Source organism: Erithacus rubecula (genome assembly GCF_903797595.1).
Source record: "Erithacus rubecula genome assembly, chromosome: 2".
In the NCBI taxonomy this organism is placed as follows: Eukaryota; Metazoa; Chordata; class Aves; order Passeriformes; family Muscicapidae; genus Erithacus; species Erithacus rubecula.
In genome coordinates, this window is record NC_136685.1 from 95,333,314 (window position 1) to 95,347,836 (window position 14,523).

The window sequence follows — 14,523 nt, forward strand, 5'->3', positions numbered from 1 at the left end:
CTGATTACTCTTTCATTTTAATATAAAGCCAGCAGCTAATACCTGGCGGCTTTTTTAAACAGAATTTCCCAGTGACAGTGAATACAACCAAGATCAGTACCTACCACTTAAAAACAATTTTTTGTTGTACTGACTTTTGTGTTTTTATGACAGAAATTTTTATGTGTTTTACAATCCAACAGAAAAAGTTCTCAATGTATAGTTTTCATGACAAAACTTACACACAGTTACACCTTTTGTGAATCGAACTGTGCATTAACTACAGCATTGCTTTAACACTTACAAAAGCTAGCAGCACAAGTGTAACAAAACTTAAGACCAAGCATGCCACCATCTCTTCTTCACCTTGCCAAAAAAAAAGACTGAAAATGCATTCACTGAGAACAAGTGATGCACTGTATTCCAAAAAGAGTTAATCAGTGAACAAATTACAGTGGTTTAAAAAGAAGAAAATGGTACACAGCAGTTGGATTCTTTTCATTAGTGCCAGAATGCAAATAATTGCAGTGTCTGAGCCCGCTGATATTAAGCCCAGACTTACAGGATGCCACTGAATCACAGAAGTTGTAATTCATCTGACAAGACATCCACAAAGCTGTCTTTAGGACAGAAAAAAAAGGGGTAATTCTGTGATGTTATTTTAATATTTTTCTTTTAGTCTTAATCTTTAATTTTAAAACAAAGCAGGCTTAAGAAACATGTTGGGTTTTTCCATATAAAAAAATTACCAATTTACTTTCCATTTGTTCAAACTCTCAATAACCCAGGGGTAGACCAAGCTCATATAGGGAAAAAAAAGCCCAAGTATCTGACCATTAAACAAAACTCAACCAAAAAAACCCCATTTAAGTAACACTTGACAAAGCTGAAGAAATTACTTTCCTTTGTGTGAAGTAACACAATCCCCATAGTAGCCTCAAAGATGTTCAAGAAGGAATGGCAACTGAAGATTTTTTAAAAACAGGCACTGTTTAGCTAGTATCAACATTAGTAGAGAATCAAATTTTACTGTTTAATGCATATAATCAGATGTTCATAAGTAACAAATAATGCTTAACTAAACCAGACATGATAAAATACAACTGGTTTTCCTTAACTAATTGTAACCAGCATTTCAATCTTTCTATTGTACTGGCATCTTGAGCAGCACATCTAGTATTTCTCAAGATAATGAGGAAAAGCTTTTCACTTACCACAAAATTGGATCATTAGCCAGCTCGCTGAAGCGTTTACACACACAAGCTGCTCTACAGAGATCCTGCTCCAGCAGGTAGGAGAAGATCTTTAGAACGACTTCATCTGGCAACTTCTCCTGAAGATATTGTTCTGCAGGTGCTGCTATTAAACAGTAATCAATACAAGGTTATTGACATATTTCATGAGCTCAAATTCTGACTGCAGAAGATTACAAACTTGTCACTTGAAAGATTCCCATTTAAAATGCCAGTTATCTCAAGGCAGCCTTTTTTTAAAAGCCTTTTTAAAAGCCTTGTTTCTTCTAAAACCAAAGGCAAAAAATCCAATAGAAGATACAGACTTCAAGTCCTCTTTCCAAACTTCTTATTTCACCTTTTCCATTGGAGGAATCATTCTGCAAGCAAGTGCAGATGCTAAGCAGGCTACTTACTGTGCATGTTCCAGAAATGCTGGCTTCTCACTGCTATTAGCTTCATTGTGTTTCAATTAACCCACACTATCCATACAGTAATAATAATGCAGTCCCAAAGCCAAAATGTCAGCAAATGTTTTTGAACACAAAAGAATTTAATCAGAAATAGTCACAGTCTGGAAAAACTACTAGGAAGACTTTCTTGTTCTCCCACAATGAACACATTAGGGAAAAAGGACATCTGGGATGTAGGAAACCAACAGCCATCCATAATTCCCAAGTCCCCTCCTTCCACTTACTCCCATTTATGTTCTTCCTTTCAAAATGAAAAATCTAACCAGAAGAAGTACTAGTCCTGCCAGATGCATTTCTTCAGAGAGGCTGGAGAAAGCTGTATTCCCACGTCATTATGTGGAGACAGGAGTGCACTTTGATAAACCCTGCTTATGGGCACATGGACACTCCAAATACAACAGCTCCTTTGGGAAAACCCTGCCAGCAGTTTGTGACCCTCCTAGGACAGGAACCCCAAAGCAGGAGAGTTCTGCTTGCAAAGGTACCTTGTTTGGCTAAGGCCTCCAGAATCCTTTCTATGATCCTAAAGGCACAGCCACACAGAACAGCTTCCAAAGTTTAGAGAATTTCTATGCAAGGCATTCAAAGTTTGTGAAGCTTACTGAAGTGACCTTAAGAAAGATGACCTACTAAATATGAGGGAATAACACACTGAAAAGTAGTATCCATGTGAGATTTCACAGATAAACAAAACAAAATAAACTGCCTCAGGATTCCCCATGGCAAGACAGCACAAAGAAATGTGTTATTTCCAGCTGTAAGATGGAGAAGACAGGAACTGCAGGCACAGAACTGTGGCTTTTTTACTCCCCCTTAAACTGGGGTCTGCAGACCACATCACCAGAACCTGTGAACCATGACAGAAATGATTAGAGCTGTTTTTCCAGAGTGTCATGCTTACACCTCTGATCAGACCAGGTAGAAGAATTTCTGAAATATTCCTGAGATTGCAGCACCTTTCATGAACGTGTTCCTTGTTGTGCCATCATATGAAATGTCCCCTTAGTGATTCCAAGATACCAATTTCATCTCAGATGCCAGAGGGGTATTTATGCAGTTGACATCTGCTCACAGCAGTATCACAGTTTACAGCCATAAACTATAGGTACATGCCACTTCAACCCAACAAAAATCTATGCTGTGCCAAAGGGGTAAGTGCCATCATTCCACACATCCACAGTTATTTGTCCCACAGTATCCCATCCTCCTCTAGAACTTTTTTATGATCAGATCCTTGCTGTAGACCATTGCAAGCTACAGAATTGCTAGCATGGGACACAAGAAAAGAAACAGGAATGAATGCCCAGAAATTAGCCAAGATAGTTCTCTTCTGCAACAGCATTATTAATGACAGATTACAAAATTATTTTTAATCAAGGAAAAACAAAACAAAACAAAACAAAGCCTTATGAGCCAGGCTGAAGCCAGTAAGTTGGTAAAACTTATGAAATGCAAGTAGTCTGGAGAGACCTTCTGCTCAAGAGACACTTGGGGAGCCTGAAGCCTGAAGGGCTTAGCAAAGGCCTTTAAGGGGAACGTGGTTGGGCATCACCAAAATACCTTACATGCACTATCAATGCTGTTTTTAAAAAGGTCTTTTCCCACTGGAGATATAAAGGTATAAAGGATCCCCCGTGTCAAACAGGCAGGAGCAGTTTGTTCTACAGTCCTAACTACTCTTGAAATGCATCACACAATAATTGACCTTGCTTCTGAATTAATCTTTTTCTGGTAGCTTTCCAGTTAGATGTAGTCTTCTACTGTCTTGCTGAAAGATGAAATGTTATATTGCAGATGCAAAACAGTAAATCCTCCCAAGTTTTCCATGACCTGTCTTCTTTTAACACACAAATCCCTGAGGCATACATTTAAGCAGTTACTACCATAAACAACCTGCAGGTTTTTATCTTCCTTTATCTATATTAGGACATTGAGTATTTTTTTATTGAATGGGGAAGCTCACTAATATAGTACCTTCCCACTGCTCCAAAGTTCATACTCCCGTTTTCCTCCCTAGGCTCAATTTCAAAATTAAAATTGTGTTTCCTTACTGCAGGGGACAATGACCAACTTTAAGAAAGTGTCAAAATACTTGAAATAAAAATAACAATAAAAATGTTAAAGCTTCAACCTTCTTGCACCCGCAATTTTTCAAACTGTATTTGCTTGAAAACTTAGGCACTGCTTTCAAAATGAAGATGATGATTTTACAGGTGTTTGCTATCCTCACTCAGCTTTATTCAAAATCTTGTAGAAGTGAGCAATTTAATTTAAATTGCCCTTCTGCTCAATTAAGCAGGGGTTGATTTAAGATTTCTCCACTCAAATCACTGATACAGTGATTACCAGGTGAAATTCTCCAGTATAATTTGAAAAAGCTAATTTACTTCTAATTGTGAAGACTTCTCTGTATCCAAGAGAGACCTACATGATTTTGTTCTAAATCCACACTTCACATCTTTGATATCTTAGTGATGTGTCAAAGCAAGGATGTAATCCATGTGTTCTATCCCCCAGGTTACAAAAATGAGCCAAAGCAGTTTTAAAAGCCTTGTCTGGCCACCAGATCAGCAGCATTTATACACTCCTGCTCCTGACAGTTTCATGTCTATTGATGAAGTGAAGGTAATGCACAAAATGCATACTCATATTAAAAGAAACCCAACCAGTTTTCCAAATAAGTGTCAAAACCAGACAAGATTAAAAATAAAAATGGAGTGTGAGAGGTCATCACCAATGTTTACTTTTGCTCTAATGTAAGTTGACTATCTAATGTAAATTGAACTATTTATGATTTAGCAAGCATCAATATACTGCACATTTGAAAGTTAGAAACACAGCTAGTTATGCCATTCCATTTCCACAGGATATGCATGAAGCTAATTGAGTTTCAGTTTTGATCATTTAGCTGATAGGGACTAGCAAAGCAATACCAAGACAAAGAGCAGAGAAAGTGCATTCCCTTCTATGTACAAAGACCAAGAATGCCATCCCAAGAATCCAAAATTGTAAATTATGTCTTATATGATTGCCTTTTTTGTCCATTTTAGTTGAGAAAATTGAGACAAATAGCTTTTGCTCCATTAAGACCATTTTAGTAAAAATCTTTTCTTGTTAAGAAGCAAAAATATGTCAGAAACACAGCATGTATTGTTCTTGGAAAAGTATCTTAGGAAATCAATAGGAAAAGAAAAAAATCAATTTAAAAAGTAAGTTTTATAAACTTATTCATGTTCCTAGTGTACAGAACAATCAGTGAATGAGTCAGTAACCTCGAGCCTCAGTATGTACTTCAAATCCATAGTTCAAGGAAAACAGAAATTTAAAATAGCAACACTCCCAGCAGAACTAACTCTGAAATCTGTATTAAAATACACATTTTTCCACCTCCTGGCTCCACTCCAGATGGAAACTCTAGTTGACTGGCATTTCTCCTTTCAACTTTGCTGAATTTTCCTCAACTCAGAGTCTGTACAATAAGGAACAGTTTTCCACCAATAACTCTTTCTGTATTTCTAGTCCCTCACCTTAATTCCATCTACAGTTCTAAACACCTGTATAGCCCAGATGACAACAAAGAGTTGCCACTCATGACAATCCAAAAGTCTCACAACTCAGTTGCAACAGCTATCATTACCTATGTCAACAAAAAACATGAGGTGGACTGTGTAAAAATAAATGTCACCAGAATCAATATTCATGCAAATTTAGAGGAAACTCTTAGAAACTCAACAGGGAGGATAAAAAATAACCATCACCCATACTAGGAAAGAGATTAATGGAAAATGGTTTGAGGACACTCCTTTCTTAAATTGCAACTGGTTTGGAAACAGTTCTAAAAATAAAATTGTAAAATCATTGTTTAGAATTCCTTTGTTAATTCTATGCTGCAGAAGCCTCTACAATCCCTGTTCTTTCCCCTCATAAGCTCAAAAATCTAACAAATGGAATGTGCAGTGGAAGCGTGGAGAATTCCTCTTGAAATCAGTGTCATTCATGTTATAAAGTTACACTTTCACTAAAGAAAGGAGAGCAAAAGCACAATGACAAAGCAAAAAAGTGAATGAAATGGAAGAAAAACTAAGAACTGTCAAGAGAAACAGTGTCTGTGACAAGACAACTCTGCACAAAGCTACAGAAAGCCAATCAGGAAATGAATCAATGCCAAATGACACAAATTTATGTGCTATAGGTTCTGGCTATTTCAAGAATATAAATCTCAAGCTGAATGGTTCTTGAACAGATGCTGAAATGAAGAGTAGATCAAAGAGGGGGAGAATAAAACAAAGGGTGAAAAAGAAAGCTCAAAAGACAAGAAGACTATGCTGTGGAGAAAAGGAGAAGCCAGAAAGAGCAGACCTCAACTGAACGAAAGAAAACAGACCCTAGTGCCAACTGCTCAGCTTTAATTCACAATATTAAGAGAGATGTGGACTAAAAAACCAGAAGCAAGAAAAGCAGGAGAAACCACATCAATGGGAGCTGGCAAGCACTGGTGTTGATTTTCCAGGCAAAAGTGACAGCAGATCTCCTGGAACTGAAGAGTGTGTCAGGAGATGAAAAAAAAAATACAAGCAGAGAGATTGAAGAACTACACAGAAAACAGAACAACAAGCAGGGGACATGTACCTGTATACACCTATTAAGTATGTGCACACATATAAAATACACAATACAGTTACATACACGTGTACTGAATGTGTGTTTATTATACAATGCACATTTACTGTAGATGTGTGCAAAATTCTACATACATTATGCACCCAGGTAGATCTGTTGCTTATTTACAAACATACCAAGTCTTTCCCTCTCTCCACAATGAAGTGCTATGATGACATACCCAAACTACCCCTAAAATTGCAATGGAATAATGCCATCAATATCAGAAATGGTAATTAGGCATTGCAGTATTATTGCTCCTAACAGTAGCTTAGATACAACTACACAGCACTATGAAAATAAAAAACAACCAAAACATGCCTGCAGTGAAGCAGACAGAACTGAACTAAGGATCAGATTCTAAAAATTCTGATTAAAATTGTGCTACCAAATTTGAAGTTCAGAACAAGCTTGTAGTTTTGTTTTGGTATTTTTCCCCACTACTGTTTCTTAGCAGGAAAACACACAGAAAGGTAGTTTGGGGATAATATTTGTGGGAGAATGTGTGACATTAAAGTGCCTCTACTTCTTCTCCCTCACCCCCTTTTTAGTACAAAATTAATTACCTGATAAATCCTGGGATTTCCCAGATACTCTAGCACGTTTTGCTCGGTGACCAAAGTTTTCAGTAGCTGAAGTAGAGGCACCCTTTAATAAAAAACAATTACTTCAGTCAACAGACAACTTAAGAAAAATACTAACTAGCATCATATTGTTGAAACAGTAACATTTCCTTTACAAATAAAACCAAATAAGTTACCTCCATACTGCTCTTTGTAGGACAAGCTGTTCTTTTAGGTAGAAGAGTTTTTCTGCGAAGTTGGTATGGGCTGTTCTGTGCACCAGGACCTGATTCTTCTGCAACCATATCTGCAGGTACCTCATCATCTGCAAATAAAATGAGAAATTTGATACTTGGAACTGTAGTTTTGCTTTATACCAGGAAAATGCTACAGAAATTTTCAGGTAAGTACATAGTCAGAACAGTGCTAGAGAACAGACAACTTCTAGTTAAAAAAAAAAAAAAAAAGAAGTCAGATTATCAGAGCATACTAATCTAAATTACTCCATGTGCACTTTCTCCATACATACACAGCAGCTACACCAAAAGAAGCTTCAGAAAAAACAAACAACCAAAACCCTAGGCTTTTGGTTTCTCTGCAAGCATTTAATTCAATGTGCTAATTCAATCACCTCATTACTTCAAATTTTTACCTAACACTATCAGCAGAATGAGGAACACTGAAGTGTCAATTATTAACTAAATGTTATCAAGAAATCCTTTAGTAAACATAGAACTTAGTACAAAATTCAAGACCGAGTTTTCCTCAAACATCTTGGGAATAGCTCAGGCAAGCACACAAAACCTTCTGTAAAATGGAGGTAGCTTTAAATACGTACATTCTCTTCACCTAAATTACACTTGAAAAATTAAAAGCATATTTTCTCCCTGCCCTTTAAAAAAAGTGCAGACATGTCATGAGTATAATTTTAAAGGTTTTGATTCATTAGTTTAAATTTTCTCTGTACATATATTTATGGAACATACTTGAAACAAGCAAGGAATAATTACTCATCAGTGCATGGCCTATAACTAACATTATAATATAAAGTTGCAAGAATTTTAAAAAGGCCAGAAAAAGCATCTAGAAAATAAATTAAAAACAACTCCACTTAAGAAAAACGTGCACTTTCTGCAGATGCTTAACTGTGAGAAAACAATTTTGCATTTCCTTTTCATTTTAATTGCCTTTTTCTTCTTAAACTGGGCAAAATGTGATGTGAAAATTATAGCCATAAAAGCAATGCCACAGAGCCAGCAGTTTTCCTGAATATATTTGGTAGAAGAGACTAATGTAAAAAAAAAAAATCCACAAAAAAGAACCCCTTGCCACCAATAAAACTCCCCTACTCTTCCAATACTACAGGAATCTGTTTAAAACACAAAGCAACGCAATTCTGAAGTGACTCATTCCCATTTCAAAATCTTGATCTCATGATTTTCCTAAGAGTTTCTGGTTTGGGGTTTTTTGACATAAATTACAAAACATTGTGCTTGTACAGGATTATACATACCATAAACATATACATACCATGCAGCCTGAGCTGCTACATCAGTGAAAGAAACCCCCCAAAACCCAAATACCTTTCCCCCTCCTCAGCAGATATTTATAAACTGCAATCTTGCCATGTACATTAGAGATTGCAGCACTCAAAGAGAGGACAGAAGCTGGTGAGAAGATGAAGTTCACTGGTGATGCGTGCACCACACAAGCTCCTCAGAGCAATAAAGCTTCAGCACCTCATTAATCCTGACAAATAACCTGCAAGTACCACCATGATCAGCCTTCAGCCAGCCCAGCACCTGCTCCAGACCAGCACAGCCACAAGACCACATGACTGGGAAAAACCACCATCAGCACAGGTTTTTAAGGACTGAAGTGAGCTTTGAAATTTCTATCAAGACCCACCACTTTTAAAGTGAGAGCCACCTCCAAAACTTCAGCTAGAAGCTGGCTCACACTCCCTGTCTGCTGCTCCCCAGGCACACCTCACGTCTGACCCCTCCACTGCCTAGGATGGATAAGTATTTATGAATTATTCAAAAAGCCTAAAGGACACTGATAGATGAACTGTAGTGAATTTTCCTGTGAAGGCATGTCTGGCTCAGCACGGGGATCACTGCATGTGTGAGGTCAGTGACCTCAGAGCAGACTCAATGCATACTCATGGGTCAGTCAATTGGCTTTACCTGATTCTTTGCATCTCTGATGGAAAAAATCCTCTCAATTTAACAAGGTAGACAGAAGCTGCTACAGGAGAGCTCCCAGCCTTCCCTGGCACACCAGAGCAGAAAAGCAGCCGTGGGTGTGAAGCACTCCCTGCCAGGAGAAATTCAGGCAGCCCCAAGGCTCCACACAGCAAAACACCCAAATGTACTCAGACGCTGCAGCAGGGGCCGATTTGCAGCCCTTGTTTCTATTTTAGATTTGATACAGGAACTATGATTACTGTTGCTAATACACCCCAGAAGCTACCTGGGGACTTTGAGCATGATTTCTCAAGCCCCACCCCACCCGCTCCCCTATTTTGCATTGAAGATGACTGTCAGAATAGCTGGGTTTTCCCCCCTCTTCTGGATGGTCAGTAGTTCAAAATTGCCACATGAAACACAGCAACAGTGTAATAAGCAAAGGTAACAGGGAAAAAAAAAAAAAAAAGAAAGCAAAGCAGAAAATTTTGATCTCTCACTAGGTGACAGAAAGGGCACAGATAAACTCCAAGCAGGTCTTCAGAAGAATACCCCGTGAGGCCACAAAGGACAGAATGTATTACTGCTGGGAAGAGACAGCAGTAATGGGGACTAAAATGGAAGGAAAGGTCAGTCTGGCTGAAACACTGAAGGACTGGCTAAGCAGAAGAGAAATACATTCATTTTCTTGCAGTGTGCTTAAGAAAATGGCAGAAGTCCCACTAAAAGATGGCTTTTCTAGCACAGATGTCATTAAGGAATATGCACTCATCACAGCAGGTATGAGAATTAAAATCTTCCTTTTTCCATCTGAATACCAAGGAACAAGGGAAGGGTACCACGATGTCTCTCACCAGCAGCTTTTGCCACACTTCTAAGGGGCTTCTGCACAGATTTCTGACACTTCAGGAATAACATCTGATTCCATTTTTCCAGATGCAGCCTGTGTAGCTACTGCCAAGTGAAACAGTACCAGCAAGCCTGAAGGTCTTGAGTGATCTCTTAGAGCAGTAGCCTTGGTGCTTGGTTTTAGCCTTCCAGATGCTCCCTGTAAACCCTGAACAGATTAAAGCAACTACACTGGGAGCCTTCAGAGATGGTCCTTACACAGTAATACTACTTCAACACTGCACATTGCCCTTCCCTGAGCAAGAAAACTCTTAAACCAGACTCCAAGAGCTCTATTTTGAAAATCCTTCCCTAAAATCACTTCAATATACACCTGCTTTAGAGCAGAAGTATGTTTTAAAATACAGAAGCTCAGTGCCTCCAAAATAGTATGAAAAAACCTATTTTAAAGTGTAACAGTATCAGGCAGTAACATACACAAAAAGCATTATAATCACATTTGTTGATGATAGAAACATAAAAGTCAATAAACAAATTTGGAAGAGTGTGTGTGTAATATTAATATCATCATACAAACACCTGCTGAAATGACTGCCAGATGCTGTCACAATTTTAACCAAGTCAATATGTTTGCAGTTTTTAAGAGCTTAAATTAAGCTGAGTCTGCTCTCAAATAAAAATATTTACCTGAATTATTTTACACCAATTATATTGGATAGTAAGATAAAATAATTTCAAATAAAATCATGCTTACTGAACTTCATGACTCTGACAGGTCAAAATCTAAATTTAAATTAAGAATTCTCACTTGATAGTTAAAAATGACTCATGAACTTGAGCTGTAACATTATAAACTTTAAGACCCACAAAAGACCAAAAAGGACAAATACTTCCAAGAGGAAAAAAAGAAGAAAAATCTGCCATTCTGGCAACTATTGTCAAAAGTGCTTTGCATTTCTGTAGATGCTGTGGAACTGAGTACATTAAAATAAAGAAAAAAAGTATATATATATATATATTATATATATATATATATATATATACACAATTGACTTATTTTGTAGCAAGAAGATCTAAGTAACAGAAGTGACAGGGTTGTCAAGAGCTATTTATTAAAAAATATACATGCCTAAGTCACTTCTAGAGAAAATTTATCATGTCCACAATGTCTTTTCCAAAACATGTGCATGTGGTTGCATTTCTACCTTATATATGCGTTCAGATATTTTCTGAAAGCATTGTAAATATAAATGACAACTGTAGAGCTGTTACATTCCTTAAAATGAAAAGGAAAAAAGCTTTAAATTCCCCCAACAGACTCATCATAAAAACAAAAACAGGGGAGAGGGTCCCAAGGAAGGCAGCTCATATACTAATCTGTAGGGTTTGATCATTAAATTTTTCACTTTCAAACATCACATTTTTCTGCTGGTTTTCTCTACCTTCCCCAAATGGGACAGGAGGAACAAAACCAAACAAAGAAAGAGATTCCTAGTTAAGAGAAGCAGAGTCCTGGGGGTGGCAGGTATTTCCAAACAGACAGCACACTGAAATTGCTCCTGCAGGCTGGGGGGAAGAAAGTGGAGAGAAACCTAACCAACCAGTTTAAAGACAGGAAAATCCATATTGAATTGAGAGTGATCTAGAAGAGCAGCTCTGAACAATGAAGTTACTCTATACTGAACCTATTTGAATGAAGCCATGGTTCACCTTGCTTATCAAATAAATTTTAACAAGAAGAGTTCATTAAACTGTGTTTTAAGTAGTCAGTACAACTTCAGAATGAAATTATAAACTATTAAAACAAAAAAAATCCAACATTGTCCATCTTCATAACTAGAAAAAAACCCAGAAATTAAGCAACTAAAATGTTAACTGATACAGCTCATTTGCTCTGGATTGAGCTCATCTTGCTATAATCTGGCAAAACCCATACCAAGCATCCTGCCAGCCTGTGAGATGATAGCCCCAAATACTTGACTGGATCCCACTTCTGGATTTGCTCAAAATTCCAGAGGAGAGAGAGGATGACACAAATTTAAGGAAGTAGAGAGGAAGGTACCCCCAACAGAGCTAACAAAGAAGGCAAGTAACTTACTGAAGAGAAATACAAGGTCGTTCTGTATTTGCACTTACAGCAACACCTCTGCAGCAAACTGCAGACCCAAAAACCAAGCAGAACACACCCACCCTCTACTTTTCTTTAAGAAACAAGTCTCTGGGAACAAGCTGTTAAATAAATGCATGTATCAGCAGTGTGACTGACACTCATCCTGTGTCCTTGAAAACATTCCTAACAAGTGGCTGACACCTGAAAGCAGATACAGTACCAACACATGAAAGATACTGAATATAGAATTTGCACATACTCTGTATCTCAGAGCAAAGGTTTCTCACACCAGTAGAGGCTTACCCATTGATTCCAGGCAGCATTTAAGGATTAGTTTAAATTATAGATGGCTTAAGGTTGCTTTTGAAATGGAGACCATTTTCTTTTGAGAGTTATCTGAGGACCCCTCTGAAGAGGGGAAAAAAAAAAAAAACCAAAGAAACAAACCAAAAAAAACCCCACTAGCTAGGAATACCACAACCAAAAAATTCCCCAGAAGCCCCCCACCCAAAGCAAACAAAACCCCTATAAAACTAAGAAAGATGACATGCAAAGTTCAGAGCTCAGATCCAACATGTCCTAAAGGCAGGAGAATTAGGGTGGTCCTTCACAGTCAAATTTCACCTCTCTACAGTGGACTTGGGGACAAAAAAGTCCATAAAAAACAGGAGGCAAGTACACAGCTACTCCATTTTATGATGAATGTTAAAAACATGGTTTTAAAATAATAGCAGCACACTAATTTGCTACTAACAAAGATCTCAATAAATACTGTGATATATTTTTTAATTATTATAGAAAGAAACCCTGCAGTGTTTTTTAAGCATTATCCAGAGCAGCACAGCTTCCTGAAAGGCAAAATCTAAAAGGTCCAATTTAGTGCAAGGTTCTGATGGCACTGGTCAACAAGAAGGATTAACCTCTGACTGGAGACAAAGCTGTTTGTCTGGAAGAGACCCTGCAAGAAAAAGATTCTGAGTCAGAACTGCTACTCAGAGTGGCAGGCTCTCAGTTTGGAAAGGGGACAGACCTAATATTAAAAATGTATGCTTTTGCAAAGACTACAGAAAGATCAGACTTCCTGAACACCATATGGAATAAAGAGATTCTGCCTTCTGGGAAGCAACAACCAGACACAATAACCATTACTGACTATTAGAATATTTTAAATATACATACAATTTCTTACTGACAATAAACCAAATATATACAACAATATGCAAAGCACACTGTAGCTTGTAACAGTTTATCAAATAAACAAAAATTGTGTGGAATACTTCGAAATTTTCCTGTATGAAATTTATTTCTGAATTGAAAGGGGAGGGAGGGAAATTATGCTTAAACTATAAGTTACAGTACTTGTATAGAGCAAAATTTAAAAAACACCCACACCACAACACCTTCCACCCAAAGGATCAAACAGCACCTTTTTTGCATTTACATTTTAAGCTTTTAAACATCAATACCCAAATAAGATATCTTATTACTCTCTCTGGAAATAGGTCGTGCAGTCATGATGGCCTAAAAAGAGTAAGAATAGATCAGATGCTCAAACTCTATCTATATTTATCCAGAAGCTCATGTTAATTTTACAACATATTTAGAAGCATTTTCTACAAGAAGAAAAGCAACTTCTTCTAGCTACACAGAGAGTTTGTTAAAGCTGAGTTTATTTCTTAAGTGTTACTCTTAGATAAAAGTTGATTTCCATGAGATCCTCAGAATCTGATCTTTTCTCCTCCTCTGCTAGATCAGCTGGCACCCCAAAATGCTCCACAGGACAGCATGGTTTACACAGCAAGGCAAAAACTTAAGTTCTTTGACCTGGCACAAAACACAGTAATAGAAAAGGGGACAACTGGGGAAGATACACTGGCTGCAAGTCCAAAACTTGTACTCATTCATATTTCCTAAAAAATTATCAACAGTCACAAATAGCTATTTGCATCTTTACATTTGATTCCCTAGGGAACTTCCAGTCCAAAACTACCTAGCACACAAAACATGTTTTAACACCAGTTTAAAAAACCTCCAGCTATTGTGAAGAATATATTCCTTTTCAGAAGTCAGGATTAAAAAGTGATAACAAGGATTTGATGAAGAATTCTGGTTTCTTTCTGCAACCATGTCCTCAAAAAAGATATTTAACATCAGGTTAAAGACTGATTTTCTAAAAAAAAAAAAAAAAAACAAAAAAAATAACATGCATATTTTTATTAGACACACAGAATAATTGTGCAAGTACCTGCATACTTGAGCTACTTGTTAAATAACTCATTTTAGAGAAGGAGGAAAAAGATCTTTTTCTTAGAGCAAGCATCTCTAATGATCAGCACTAGCACATAGAACTGACAAACTAGAATTTCAAAGACAGATGTTATTTTCTGTTGTTTTTTTTTAAATTACATTGTTTTCTCAAACTGATGATAACTGTATTACAGCACCATCTATAACATTTAGCAAAGTAAT

The 14,523-nt window shown here is 37.2% G+C and overlaps 2 protein-coding genes across 5 annotated transcripts in view; one reads left to right on the forward strand and one right to left on the reverse strand.

The window, feature by feature from the left end:
* MSH6 (mutS homolog 6) overlaps window positions 1–14,523 on the forward strand; it is a 72,807-nt gene that overhangs the window by 41,622 nt on the left and 16,662 nt on the right. The gene's annotated exons all lie outside the window — the stretch shown is intronic.
* The window catches only part of FBXO11 (F-box protein 11), a 68,525-nt gene that overhangs the window by 26,593 nt on the left and 27,409 nt on the right, over window positions 1–14,523 (reverse strand). For 3 of the 4 annotated variants that reach the window (XM_079333500.1, XM_079333502.1, XM_079333503.1), the window contains exons 2-4: window positions 7,104–7,231; window positions 6,910–6,991; window positions 1,194–1,338 (exon numbers count right to left, since the gene is read on the reverse strand). In XM_079333500.1, coding sequence (XP_079189626.1) covers window positions 1,194–1,338; window positions 6,910–6,991; window positions 7,104–7,231 — 355 coding nt within the window. The remainder of the gene's footprint in view (window positions 1–1,193; window positions 1,339–6,909; window positions 6,992–7,103; window positions 7,232–14,523) is intronic. The other variant, XM_079333501.1, reaches the window with a different exon arrangement.